The sequence below is a fragment of the Bombina bombina genome, chromosome 5 (assembly GCF_027579735.1).
Source record: "Bombina bombina isolate aBomBom1 chromosome 5, aBomBom1.pri, whole genome shotgun sequence".
Taxonomy (NCBI): Eukaryota; Metazoa; Chordata; class Amphibia; order Anura; family Bombinatoridae; genus Bombina; species Bombina bombina.
Window position 1 is genome coordinate 687,974,969 of NC_069503.1, and position 15,080 is coordinate 687,990,048.

The window sequence follows — 15,080 nt, forward strand, 5'->3', positions numbered from 1 at the left end:
TACGTATTATAAAAAGGACCATGGTGTTGATTCATATATTCTGCTGGGGAACCCTTTGGCCATTTAGGATTACTGGAACAGCCTTTAGAGGAACTATGTCCCATTTTAAATTGACTTTTTACTTTTTTTTTTCACTTTTTGTCACTTAGGGTTTTTACTTACAATAAACACAAATTCTAACAAACTAAAACAACAAAACCAACAAATCAGAACAAAAGAGAATTGTATTGTATCAGGGGAAACTTTTACCCCAACCGGCGACATTACACAACATGACTGCCCTTAAATGACCGCTGCAGTCTTACGTCTACCCAGGATAGCCCTTAACCAAGACTAACAATATTTTCTTCACTGGGAATACTATCAGTGCTCATACAAGAAATAAAGCTGTCTAATTAGGGCTTATCCAGGAGGTTATCCTAAACCATATACTTCCAGACACAAATAAACAGTTAACAAAATAATTGTGTGTCCTCTTAGGGTGTCAGGTCACAGTTTCGGATATGGGTTTGTCGCAGTCCTCCTTGCATTCAAACACCAACTGGTTGACGTCCAGTGGGACTTGCAGTCGGGTTGGGGCGGCTAGAACTGTGAACCCAGTCTCCTAATCCCAGTTGCCTTTAAATAGACACCCTCCTAGGTCACAAGTGGAAATTATATGCATTCATGTGAAAAACACTGTTATGACTGTTTAATTTAGATTAGCTTGGTGGGCAAAGTCCTGATCTGCTGTCTCTATGATCACACTATTATCTCTTCACTTTCAAGTAAAGACTTTGTTTGACCCAGACCTGTTTGCTATTATTGCAATAGTAACTGTAGGCAAGGGAGCCTTTCACTCCCTTCGACAATCTAACAAAAAAAAATACTTCTTCCACTTCTATCCAGAGGGCGGGTCCCCTAAAAACCTTTTGTAAATCCACATCAATCTGGACCAAAACCAAGCAATTTAAGACGTCCACTCCTGCCTTGTAATCTGCATGAAGGTGCAGCTCCCTTTCCAGATTAAGCTCTGGTATGGGGCAGATCAAATTTTCTTTTGGGAGGCTTGTGGGAGAGGTCGGTTTCAAGACCCTTGGGTGTTGCAAATAATTTCTCAGGGGTGCCGAATAGGCTTTCGATCAAAACCTCCTTGAGGAGGGTTCCTTGTATCTCAAATTTCTCTAGCTGCCTTAAAAGCCAAAACTTTTGTAAAAGACTTGGAAACAATTGGAGGGGTTGCTCTTGTTCCAGATTCAAAATTGAACCATGGGTTTTCCTCCAAACTTCTTATAGTACCAAACAAGCAAGGTACATTTCGAGCAATCTTGGATCTCAAAACTTTGAACAAGTTTTTGAAAGTATCAAATTTCAAGATGCAAATGATTTACACTACTCTTTGTAATGCTAATTGTAGAGAGCTATTGCCAGGATTCAGGAACTGAAAAACACATTTATGCAACATATTAGACTCCATAGGAAACAAGTAGTATTGCGTATCAGAGTATATGACTGTAGACTTGCTAAGAACAGCAAAATATCCTAGAATCTATGATATGCTGAAAGAAACAGAGTATATAATATGGCTGTGGTGGAAGACTGTAAGTCACAGTAATAGTTAACTGTTAATTGAGATATGTTGCAGGATTCAGAATATTTGATATAGCTTTGGCAAAAGACTGGATAATCACAATGATACTTGACAGTTAACTGAGATATGCTGCAGGTACACAATATAGCTGAAGCAGATGACTGAATAATCATATGAATAGTTTACTGGTAACTTAAATATGTTGCAGGGTCAAATACAATACAGTTGACTGGATAATCACAGTAATAAAGGAGTGGTAACTGATAAATGTTGCAGGTCAGAATATATAATATTGTTGTAGCAGATGACTGGATAATCACCAGCAATACAGGACTGGTAACTCAACTATGTTGCAGAGTTCAGAGTATACAAAATAGCAGTGTCCAGGATAAATTCTGCAGGAAACAAAGCAGAATATAGCTGGGTACTTGCGTTTAGTAGAATAGAGGCATTGGTCATCAGGAAAGACAAGAAACTTGAAATTCATAAGGAAAGGCACGCTGGAACAGACACAGAATGATCTGATTTTCCCAAAACAACTACAATGCTGGTGCAATTGAATCTAGGTCTTATGATTTCTCTAAATAGTGGCTGCAGAGATCAGGTGTAGGATAATTAATTAGCCAAGTAAGTTCCAGCAGTAGAAAGTATGAAGACTACGCCCCAAACAACCTGATTGACAGGGAGCAGAGAAAGCAGTCTAAACTGACGGCAACAGCAGACACGCATATATAACACTCTCCAATTGAGGATGTTATAACAGTGGAACAAGAGACTGAGGATCTGTCTGAGAAGATCCTGTTGGACGTCAAGACCAGTTTTTTTAAAAATGGTGGCAGACTCACCAATCTAGCCTGACAGGTTGGGGTGCAGTTCCCTGGCGATGATCAAAGTGTCCTACATTCTCAGATGGGCAGAACATCACCAATGCTTAATTTTAGCCATTTACATCCCTGGAGTGAACATTTTGAGGCAGACTTTCTCAGTTTGCCAGTACCTTCCTTCTAGAGAATGTCTTTGAATCAGGAAGTTTTTCGACCAGCTTGTGAGATGCTGGGGCATACCATAGATAGATATCATGGCCTCTCACTTGAAGCACAAGCTCCCCCAATATTGTGCCAGTTTGATGGCCTGCCAAATTGAATGCTGTCCCAAAGAGGCTTACCTGATAAGGTGATTTATACCTTAATTCAGGCCAGAAAGCCTGTGACCATATGTTTAAATCATATAAGGCATGAAAAATCTTTTTTTTCCTGGTGTGCTGATAAAGGAAATCGTCAGATTGCTAGGATTCTTGAGTTTTTACAGGCTGTTCTGGAGAAAGACTTATCTGTTAGATCTCTTAAAAGGTCAGACCCCGCCTTGTACCATAAGAAAATTGTCAAGATCCCTGATATTCAGACCTTGATCAGAATCTGTCAGGTTACATAACCAGTTTGTTTGCCCATTTAATCTTAATCGGGGTTGGAGGGTTTTTCAAGATCATTAATTTGAACCCATGCATTCAGCAAGGAGAGTTTCTGAGCTTTCAGTTTTATTATGCAAATCCTGCTTTCATGATTTTTCAAGGACAAGAATGTTCTCTGAACCAGCTATTCTTTTCTTCCTAAGGTAGTATCTTCAGATACTATCACTCATGAAATTGTGGTTCCCTCTTTATCTCCAGCTCCTTTGAATTCTAAAGAGCCTACCTTTTTCACAACCTAGATGTTAAGAGAGAATATAATTCTATATTAAAATGACAAAGGATTTTAGACGTTCTTCTTTGTTCATTCATAAAGCTTTGTCAGTTACCTTAGATGCTTGGCTTAAGGCCCTAATTTATAAGGCATACCTGGTTGCAGAGAATTCTAGCCATGACTGCATTACTGTTCATTCACTAGAGCAGTAGCCACTTCTTGGGCCTACCGTTATTCAGCTTTTATAGACCAGATTTGTAAGGCAGATACTTAGTGTTCATTATATACTTTACTAAATTCTACCACTTTAAAGTGTATGCCTCCTACAGAGGCTGCTTTTGCCAGAAATGCTCTGAGGGCCACAGTGCCAGATCAGTAACATACCCTGCCATTAACTGTTGTCCCATCTTATTTCATGGCGTTCTCTTGGACTTCTCTGCTTGGGTATAGGATTCCACCTGTGATGTCTTGTGGACTCTCACCAGCTTATGAAAGAAAACAAAATGTGTCCCTTACCTGGAAAATTAATTTATTTAATGAAATGTCCATGAGCCCTGCCCTTTCTTTGCAAAGTTGGTGGCAGTACTTGTTTTGCTCTTCAGTTGCCCCATTTGTCTTCCCTGCCTTTTTTTTTTCTTCCATCTATTGGCCATATTTTTGACTGAAATCCATCAAAGGTTTTGTCCCCTCATTCCTGGTTTTAATTATATAATACATGATATGTTTGTTATTCAAAGGACTAATTTTGGATTCTTTTTTTTTTTATTGAGGTTTTGAGAAATAACAAACCATTAAAAAGATGTCCGCAGGACAATTCCAATAGGATAATAACATGCATTTACATATCAAACGAGGGTTTAACATAAGAAATAACATCCAAATACAGATATGGTAGGCATATCCACTCTGAGTAAATTATTATGTAGCTATCTCCTTGAACAACGACATTCAATATACAGTAACAAATAAAGAGGGTAACTGCATCATGCGCCATGTCATTACATTACACATTCCTTAAGGACTGTCAAGGAGGAGAGACCGCAACTGATAGTATACTACAGGAAGGTTATCTAGGGCATAGAATTCTGAAACCTCATTTTAAATTTATTTTATAATACAAATGGTTCCCCACCTTGCAATAGAAAATATATATTAGGTTATCTTATTTGAGAAGGATATGGGGCAAAGTAGGGGTTAGCTACATGGTTTTTTGGGGAAGGGAAGTTCAGCGGGCGAGAACCGCTCTACAATGAAGTAAAAGTGAGCGAAGGGGGGGGGGCGGAGCCAGTTAGTATGTCAAATCATTAACTACTTTTGGACCTCTGAGCTTTTGAATATAACATAGTAAGAAAAAGAGTTAAGTACAGCGAATAATATGAGACCTTCGCTCAATATGTCAAATATTATGTGGATCTGAGTACCTTTGTTGTTTAGATCTACAGGGGGTTAATGGTATAACGCAAGTATATATGGAGGACATATGGTCCCACTTTGTATTATAAACTCACAACTCTAAGTTTGCAGGAATAGTATATGAAGAATACTATTATTAATAATGGGCCATATACACATGCTTGGCCAATAATTTCATAAATCAAGGTAGGAAGCTTCTAGGTGTATAAAATGTCTTGTAATAGACATCTACAGATAGGCTGAGTTCCTGAATGAGATGAAAGGCTGCTGGACACCCCTAACACGTTAAACTGTCACCAAGCAGCAACAGCTATCTAATCCCGATGAGCATAAGAGATATGCTGACAGCATGGTATTTTAGGCCAATAAAAAATATAAAAAGGTAATACATAGTTGTACTATCAAGAGAGCTTAAAACCACGATCTAACTGTTAGTATAATAAAATCACTTGGAATATAAATAGCCTTACAATGAAACAGTCACAGATATCCAGCACAGGGAATGTGTCACGGTGTGCCGAGCAACAAGGTTCCTGCCAGAACCCAACAATATAGCATAGGCAAAGATGAAGCAGCACCACCAATTTTCTTTATTCAAGTTGCTTTATTCAGGCTTGAGGAGTAAGCCAGACCAAAAAATCAAACAACAACGTTTCGGACACAGTCCTTAGTCATGTATGGCTAAAACTATACATAGAATCATCCTTAAATACCATCTAAGCCACACCCACACACCAGAAAAAAACTGCCACATTTCAAATTAACCCCTTACATCCTAATTGGGTACACAGGTAAATGTCAGCACAGTTATATATTACAATACAATTATGGTCTAAACACAGTAACATCCATATACCCACGGAATATAATTCTGTATACTTATACATCAAGCAAAAAACAAAACAAAAACTCCAGTCATCTGCAATAGAAGAAAAAGAAAAAGAAAAGGGAAAAATTAAACAACATTATGCATGATCAGAAATAGATTAAAGGCACACAGATAGGTCAAAATCCCTATTCATCCCATTTGGGTATAATGTCCCCAACTTATTAATCCAAAACATTTCTCTGCTCTTAAGGATTTTAACCCTATTCCCACCCCTTTCTAGAATAGGAATGTGCTCTAAAACTTGGAATCTTAATTGATTAAGGTTATGTCCAGCAGACAAAAAATGACAAGCTACTGGGGCATCTAATTTCTTAGTTCTGATGCTGCTTTTGTGTTGAACAATACGTTCATGGATACTACGAGTGGTCTCCCCGACGTACTCCAAACCACAAGGACACTTAATCATATACACCACATATTTGTATTTGCATGTAAAATATCCTTAATAGAAAATATGCGTCCAGTCCTAGGGATGCTAAAGGTGGGGCCTTTAATCATTACTGTTGCAGTTAGAGGGCAACCAAGGCATGGGAAAATTCCCCAATTTTTCTTGCCTATATAACTCTAAATCCCCCTCTTTTTAAGGGGGCCAATATCTGCTCTAACAAGTGAATCTTTAAAATTTCTGCCTCTTTTATAGGCAGGCATATAAGGATTGCTAAATTCTAAAACATCAGATTCACAAGTCCTGCAAAACATGCCAGTGTTTCAATAAAAATTTGTACTTTCAGACTTAAAGAAGAATATTGGCTAATGAAGACCAATCTATCAGACTTTTCTTTCTCCTTTTTCCACATTATTTTTACTTACTTAAAAGGGACTGTCTAGATGTGGCAAGAGCATTCCCTAACTCTGTCTCAATTAAATCCTTGGGGTAACCCCTTGCTAGAAACCGATCACCCATCTCTCTCAGTCTTATTTCAGCAGCCAGACTTTCATTTGACACAATACGTCTAACCCGAAGGAATTGGCTTCTAGGTAAACATCTGAGGAGAGACGGAGGGTGGGTACTGGTGTAATGGAGGAGGGTATTACAATCTGTCTCTTTCTTATACAAAATCTACAGATAGACCCTGTGAAGTCTTAGATACACGAGTGTCGAAGAAAACAACACTCTCCTCACTCCATACCAGTTTTAAATTTAATCCTACTAGTAGCAGAATTCAAAATCATTAATAAATTTCTTCAGGGTTCCAATGTCGCCCAACCACTACGCCAAAAATATCATCTATATAGCGCCACCAAGTTGGCGCCATACGATAAAATAATGGATGATTATAAACAAAATATTCCTCAAAAGTATTCATATAGATGTTGGCGTATGTAGGGGCGACATTGGAACCCATGGCGGTCCCTTGGAGTTGTAGGTAATAATCATCACCAAAAAGAAAATAGTTACAACATAACACAATCCTCAACAACCGAGTTAAAAATTCTTGTTGCAATGGTGAAAAACTCGAATCTTGACTCAAAACCTTGGTGACCGCACCAATACCTGCCTCATGAGAGATGGAGGTATATAAAGATGCTACATCCAGACTAAAGAGTATGCCCCTGTTGCCATCAATAGACAGGTTCTGTAGTTTAACTATAAAAATCACTTGTATCCTGTATATAGGAATTAGATAATACCAGGGGTCTCAAAGCTCTATCCAAAAAAATTGAAACCTTAGATAAAATGAGCCCATACCAGCTACAATGGGGCGTCCAGGGGGAGAAGTTAAACACTTATGTACTTTAGGGAGTGTATATAGAACATGGGTGACAGCCTCTGATTCTAAAAGAAATTTTTGCAATATCTTTCTCTATTATTCCATTTTTTATTGCAATGTTAACACATACCTCAACCTCTTTTTGGATGTTAAATACAGGGTTACTGGACAATTTCTTATATACATCAGAATCTGATAATTTTGTTCTAATTTCATTTACATAAAATTCCTTGTCCATAAGTACAATTGCACCTCCTTATCCGCCCCCTTAATGATGAGCTGTTTGTTATTTTTTAACTCATTCAGTGACATCAACTCTTTTTTAGATAAACCTTGTGCCACAGGGCTCTTTTTTTCGTTTACCATAGTGTTTTTCTACACGTCAGCCACATCATTATCAACCAATTTGATAAAGCTCTGGACCCCCAGCACCTACCTGTGTATGGGTAAATGTACTTTTATTAAATAACCCAAACTTTTTTAATTTCAACATTTGCATAGCATTAGTATCAACATTACTCACTGTTGTTTCTAGAGAAGAAGGGGATACACTTGTAAAGAAACTTTTTAGCTTAATAGTCCTAAAGAACCGATATAGATCTTTTGTAATTCCAGATAGTCATAGTCCTGTTGAGGGCAATAGGGACAGTCCTTTATTCAGGACTGTTAACTCATCATTTGTGACTCGTACCTGAGAGATGTTAATTATTGCCTGTTGCGTGTTATCACACGGCGTCCCACCTCCTCCCTTTGTTCTTTCTCTGCTGGAGCGCAGCTGCCATAATTGTGTCGCCTGTGCTTGCGGCCCCCACGGCGTTTCCTGAGGGCCTCCAGGTCGGATTCCTCCGACATCGATTCAGATGATGAACCCTGATGGCTAGAGCGCCCGCTTCCAACCGCGCGTGCGCCTGCGTCTGTACCCGGAACCCGGAAGTGCCACTTGTTCTGCCGGACGGAATCCCGGTCCCCACCGGTATACCGTTCCGGTTGTGTAATCCTCGCTTCATCTCGTGAGAATTTCTTTTTCTTCCGGTTCCTGGATGGTAAGCTTAAGTTCTTTAATCTGCTCATCCAGGTTTTAAGCAGCTGCTACATGAGGTAAGTTATCTTTAAGTTCCTGCTTTATGATGTCGATTTGAGTGCCCTGGTTCTCAATCTCTCTCTGCAGACATTCAACAGTCAGGACCATTATATCAAAAGAACTTTATTTAATATCATTTCAAATTTGTTGCAGTATTCCACAAAGTGTCCTTGTGGTTTGGGGTACGTCGGGAGACCACACCGTAGTATCCGTGAACGTACTGTTCAACACAAAAGCAGCATCATAACTAAGAAATTTAGATGCCCCAGAGTTACGTGTCATTTTTTGCCTGCTGGACATAACCTTAATCAATTAAGATTCCAAGTTTTAGAGCACATTCCTATTCCTAGAAGGGGTGGGAATAGGGTTAAAATCCTTAAGATGCAGAGAAATGTTTTGGATTAATAAGTTGGGGACATTATACCCAAATGGGAATGAATAAGGATTTTGACCTATCTGTGTGCCTTTAATCTATTTCTGATCATGCATAATGTTGTTTAATTTTTTCCCCTTTTCTTTTTTCTTTTTCTTCTATTGCAGATGACTGGAGTTTTTGTTTGTTTTTTGCTTGATGTATAAGTATACAGAATTATATTCCGTGGTATATGATGTTACTGTGTTTAACATAATTGTATTGTAATATATAACTGTGCTGACATTTACCTGGTGTACCCAATTAGGATGTAAGGGGTTAATTTGAAATGTGCAGTTTTTTTCAGGGTGTGTGGGTGTGGCTTAGATGGTATTTAAGGATGATTCTATGTATAGTTAGCCATACATGACTAAGGTACAGTGTCCGAAACGTTGTTGTTTGATTTTTTGGTCTGGGCTACTCCTCAAGCTGAATAAAGCAACTTGAATAAAGAAATTGGTGGTGCTGCTTCATCTTTGCCTATAATATAAATAGCCTAGATATCCCCATGAATATGATGCAAAGTATAACATATTTAGGTAAATCTGCAGATCTCAACACATATTAATACACATATACTAGAAGATCACTTGTAATATATAGAATATATATATATATATATATATATATATATATATATATATATATATGTTAGTAAATATGCCTTTCTGGATTGCTTACTAGATTATGGTCAGGTTTCTGGACCATGCCATAGCAATAGGAAATAAAATTAACTAAGTTATTAGGGAGGCTTAGAGGAGGTCTCTAAATGTAAGTCTCTATTAACATTGAAAATAAAGGGGGGGGTAGATTAAGGCCTAATTGGATGGTAAGTGGATATTCATTGAAATATAACTATTATGATAACCGTATTTTTGTCTCGGGGTGCATAAGGTTATTAAAGTAAAGAAACAGTGTTATTATACGAAACAATCTCACAACTCAAAACATTATATGGAGGTGTCAAGGGGTCCTGAGTGTATCTTGTGAATGGACAGATATGGTTTAATTTTGGATTCTTGATTAATTATTATATATACTGTGCTATAATATTATTGTGCTGGTTTTATGAGAGCATCTAGTTGATCTTATTACTCATTACTGAAGGTCCCTCAAAGAATTTTTAGAAAGAAACATTTTAGCTTGAGACCTGTTATCTTGCTTTGCTAGTTCTGGATTATAAAGAAGAGATTCAAATATTACAATAGTATGCATGATTTATCTCCATGCTGTGTATTTTTTATTTTTATATTGTGCCTTATATTGTTTAACTGTCAACTAAAAAACCCACAGTTAAATATAGCTTAAGGATTGGCAATATGCTGTTGATCCTGAGCTGAACTCAACTGGTGATCATTGGCTGCACAACACTTATCCCACCCCCCTGATTTACATAGTGGGCAAATTCCAGCCCCAGACCAGTAGTGGATTTGTGGTACAGTTCTGCAAAAAGTAGTGCAATAATAATTTCTCTTCCAATACAGTAGAACTTTTTATTAGAATCATTTTATATTGTGTTAAAGCTATATTTAGATTATGTGGTTCGAATTTCTAAAGTTTTATTAGTTTCCTGTTTTTCCTCATTAATTTGACAAATTATTTTTGGCCTTTATACCTTGTCTAGGATCAAAATATATTTACATGATAACATTTTATGGGCATACAATGTATTTACAACATAAGATGTATTTCAAATTTGCATTCTTAGAGTACTTATTCCATTTCTCTAGTTTATGCTGAAGTGGAAACCCGAATTGAGGCTTTGAGGAAATACTCTTGGACAAGCTGTTGGAAACACCCTCTACTTTACATGACCAGAAACGTTACATAAAGGTAACTAGTATCACATTACTTTCTTTATTTCATCTTATGCACTGACACAGTATTTGCAGGGCTTGCATGGCTTTGTAAAACTGATGCATCTGTTTAAAACTATATGAAGGGCATTTAATTTATTTGTTGTATTTTGCATGTTTCAGTAGCTTTGCTGCTATGTCTGAAAAACTGCATCTAGTCTTACATAAAGTTTAAGCCATTAGCAATTTATCAAGGTCTTTTAAGATAAGCCATAAATATCTAGAGCAAACAGGTCAACCAAATCATCCCTAAACACTCAAGAAATGCATTGCACCTCCAATCAAAGAAAGTTTATATGTTCATCAAATCTCTTGAAAGCAGCTGCAAACCCTTGAACAGCCACTCTAGGGCTCAAAACATCAAGAAACATAGATACATAGGTCCCTTAAAACTGTCATTATTTCCTATAAAAGTATATGCTTAATTAGTTTGTATGATAGCCTTATGCTTATCACAGGTATTCTTGAAGTTCCCCAGTGGGTTAGACACTACATGAGAGTTACTTAGAACAGAGGTAACAGATGGAAATGTCATGTGCTGCATATTCTTCACAGTCCTATTTGTCTTCAATCATATTATCTGGGTTATAAAGAGTATGCAGAATAAGCCATGTTCCACTGTAAATTTGTCACAATGGTTTGCTACAAAAATTTATTGTTTTGTTCTGTGAAAAGGAATCCAACTTCGCTTCACTCTCCTTGGGGAACTTTCTTAAAAGAACATAATAGTTAACTTTCTTTCATGGTAATTGGCTTGAGTCCCATGAGCTAGTGACATATGGGATATACATTCCTACCAGGAGGGGGCAAAGTTCCCAAACCTCAAATGCCTATAAATACACCTCCCACCTCACCCACAACTCAGTTTTAAAAACTTTGCCTCCTATGGAGGTGGTGAAGTAAGTTTGTGCTTGATTTTATGATTTCTTCAATGATAAGCGCTACTAAGCATTCTGAAGCCCAATTCCTCTCAGAGTACAGTGTTTGTCAGAGGGATGTGAAGAGAGTATTGCCTATTGATTTTATGGTTTCTCTCACGGGAAATCTTTTCAAGGATTTTCTGTTATCGGTCATAGGATTCATCTCCTACCTCCCTTTTCAGATCGACGATATACTCTTATATACCATTACCTCTGCTGATAGTTTTCAGTACTGGTTTGGGCTAATCTGCTACATGTGTATGGGTGTCTTTCGGTAAAGTATGTATCATTATTTAAGACACTCTCAGCTATGGTTTGGCACTTTATGTATTAATATAAAGTTTTAAATATATGTGTTTCTCCTACATTGGTGTGATCCGGTCCACGGCTTCATCCTACTTGTGGGATATTCTCAATCCCTACAGGAAGTGGCAAAGAGAGCACACAGCAAAGCTGTCCATATAGCTCCCCTCAGGCTCCGCCCCCCCAGTCATTCTCTTTGCCGCCTCTAACTAGTAGCATCTCCCCGGGGGTGGTAAAGCGTATGTGGTGTTAGTTGTAGTTTTTTTATTTCTTCTATCAAGAGTTTGTTATTTTAAAATAGTGCCGCTTGTACTATATACTCTGCAGCAGAAAGTGAAGAAGATTTCTGCTAAGAGGACTATGATTTTAGCACCAGTAACTAAAATCCATTGCTGTTCCCACGCAGGACTGTTGAAACCAGATAACATCAGTTGGGGGAACAGTTTGCAGGCTTAACTGCTTCAGGTATGATCAGTCATTTTTCTAACAAGACCCAGTAATGCTAGAAGACTGTCAGAAATTCCCTCTGGGATAGGTAAGCCATTGTTATTAGATTCAGCAATAAAAGGATGGCTTATTTTAAGGGCTTATGCTGGTTGACACTATTGTGGGCTAATCGATTGCTTTTAGCAAGTTTTCAACTTAAATAGGTGTTTTTTTATCAACTTAAAACACTTTTGGGGATTAATTTGCGCCTGGCACTTAGTTGGACACCTAATCTAGTCAGAAAGGCCCCTCCCCCTCTGGTATGCAGAGGAAGGAAGCCTCATTTTCGCGCCTCAATTGTGCACTTGTTTTGACTAGCCAGTTCATGCAGCTTCACGTGGGGAGTCCGGAGGCATCAGGAAGGGCTCCAGGGGAGGCTTATATTCTTACCAAAATAACCCTAAGGAAGGTAAAAGCCACAGGGCAAGCTGTGGCAGAGTACTGTAGTGTGTTAACCGGTTAACTGCTGTTATTAGCTCCGGTTTGGGCATTAAGGGGTTAATTGTCTGAAAATTTGTGTGCAACCTTTTCAAAGCATTATGACACTGTGGTGAAAATTTTCATAAAAATCGGATGTGTTTTTGATGGTTATTTTAGTAATAAAGTGTGCACTTTTATTATTTAAAGAGACAGTAACGTTTTTGTCAAAAATAAATTTTATTGCATTGAAGTTACTTTAAGTCTGTTAAACATGTCTGAACCTTCAGATAGCCTATGTTCTCTATGTTCAAAGGCCAAGGTGGTTCCCCCATTAAATTTATGTGTGAAATGTGCTATAGCGTCCAAACAGCTTAAGGGACCGTACAATTACACTTAAAGATATAGCCCAAGATTGATACTTTAGCTGAAGGGTGTGAAGATAGCTCGCTATCCTCCCCTTCTGTGTGAACACCAGCTATGCCCGCGCAAGCGATGCCAGTACAATCTAACGCACCAATTGCGATTACTATGCAAACAGTTAGCGGCAGTAATGGATAATTCTCTCTCAGCATTTTTATCCAAACTGCCAGCTTTTCCTAGGAAGCGTGATTGCTCAGTTTTAAACACAGAAAAATGAGCAAGCTGACGCAGAGGATAATTTATCTGTAGTGCCCTCACATCAATCTGACTTGGCGGTGAGGGAGGGCCTGTCTGAGGGAGAAATTTCTGACACAGGGAAAGTTTCTCAGCAGGCAGAGCCTGATGCCATAGCATTTAAATTTAAGCTAGAACACCTCCGCGCCCTACTTAAGGAGGTCCTAGCTACACTTGATGATTGTGATCCTTTGGTGATCCCTGAAAAATTGTGTAAAATGGACAAATTCTTAGAGGTCCCAGTACACAATGATGCATTTCCGATACCTAAGAGGGTGGCGGATATCGTGACTAAGGAGTGGGAGAAGCCAGGTGTACCCATTGTTCCCCCTCCTATATTTAAGAAAATGTTCCCAATTGTTGACCCTAGAAGGGACACATGGCAGACGGTCCCTAAGGTAGAGGGGGCAGTTTCAACGCTAGCTAAGCGCACGACTATACCAATAGAAGACAGTTGCGCTTTCAAAGATCCTATGGATAAAAAATTTAGGTTTACTTAAGAAAATCTTTGTTCAACAGGGTTTTCTTCAACCAATTTCTTGCATTATTCCTGTAACCACTGCAGCGGCTTTTTGGTTTGAGGAACTAGAAAACTCGCTCCAAAAGGAGACTTCTTATGATGAAGTCATGGACAGAATTCACGCCCTGAAGTTGGCTAATTCTTTCATTACAGACGCCGCTTTCCAGTTAGCTAAATTAGCGGCGAAAAATTCTGGTTTTGCAATTGTTGCGCGCAAGAAGTCTTTGGTTAAAGTCTTGGTCGGCGGATGTGTCGTCCAAAACAAAATTACTTAATATTCCTTTCAAGGGTAAGACCCTATTTGGGCCAGAGTTGAAGGAAATTATTTCAGATATCACTGGGGGAAAGGGCCATGCCCTTCCACAGGATAGACCTTTCAAGGCTAAAAATAAGTCTAATTTTCGTTCCTTTTGCAATTTCAGGAACGAACCCGACTTCCACCTCTACAGCCACTAGGCAAGAGTGTAACGCATCCCAGCCCAAACCCAGCATGGAAGCCATTGCAAGGCTGGAACAAGGGCAAACAGACCAAGAAGCCTGCTGCTGCTACCAAGACAGCATGAAGGGGTAGCCCCCGATCCGGGACCGGATCTAGTAGGGGGCAGACTTTCTCTCTTTGCTCAGGCTTGGGCAAGAGATGTTCCGGACCCCTAGAAATTGTTTTCTCAGGGGTATCTTCTAGAGTTCAAGGACCTTCCTCCAAGGGGAAGGTTCCACATGTCTCGCTTATCTTTAGACCAGATAAAGAGGACAGGCATTCTTACGTTGCGTAGAAGACCTATTAAAGATGGGAGTGATACACCCAGTTCCAACAGCGGAACAAGGACTGGGTTTTTACTCAAACCTGTTTGTAGTTCCCAAAAAAGAAGGAACTTTCAGGCCAATTCTGGACTTAAAAATTCTAAGCAAATTCCTCAGAGTTCCATCATTCAAAATGGAAACCATTCAGACAATTTTACCAACGATCCAGGAGGGTCAATACATGACTACCGTGGACTTAAAGGATGCGTACCTGCATATTCCTATCCACAAAGATCACCATCAGTTCCTGAGGTTCGCCTTTCTGGACAAACATTACCAGTTCGTGGCTCTTCTGTTCGGTTTAGCCACTGCTCCCAGAATTTTCACAAAGGTGCTAGGGTCCCTTCTAGCGGTGCTAAGGCCG

At 38.8% G+C, this 15,080-nt stretch overlaps 1 protein-coding gene across 1 annotated transcript in view; it reads left to right on the top strand.

Moving 5' to 3' along the window:
- Positions 1-15,080, top strand: part of EXOC2 (exocyst complex component 2) — a 914,329-nt gene that overhangs the window by 563,080 nt on the left and 336,169 nt on the right. Inside the window, 2 exon segments of the mRNA XM_053714663.1 lie at positions 10,487-10,519; positions 10,522-10,585. Of these exon segments, the coding sequence (XP_053570638.1) occupies positions 10,487-10,519; positions 10,522-10,585 (97 nt within the window).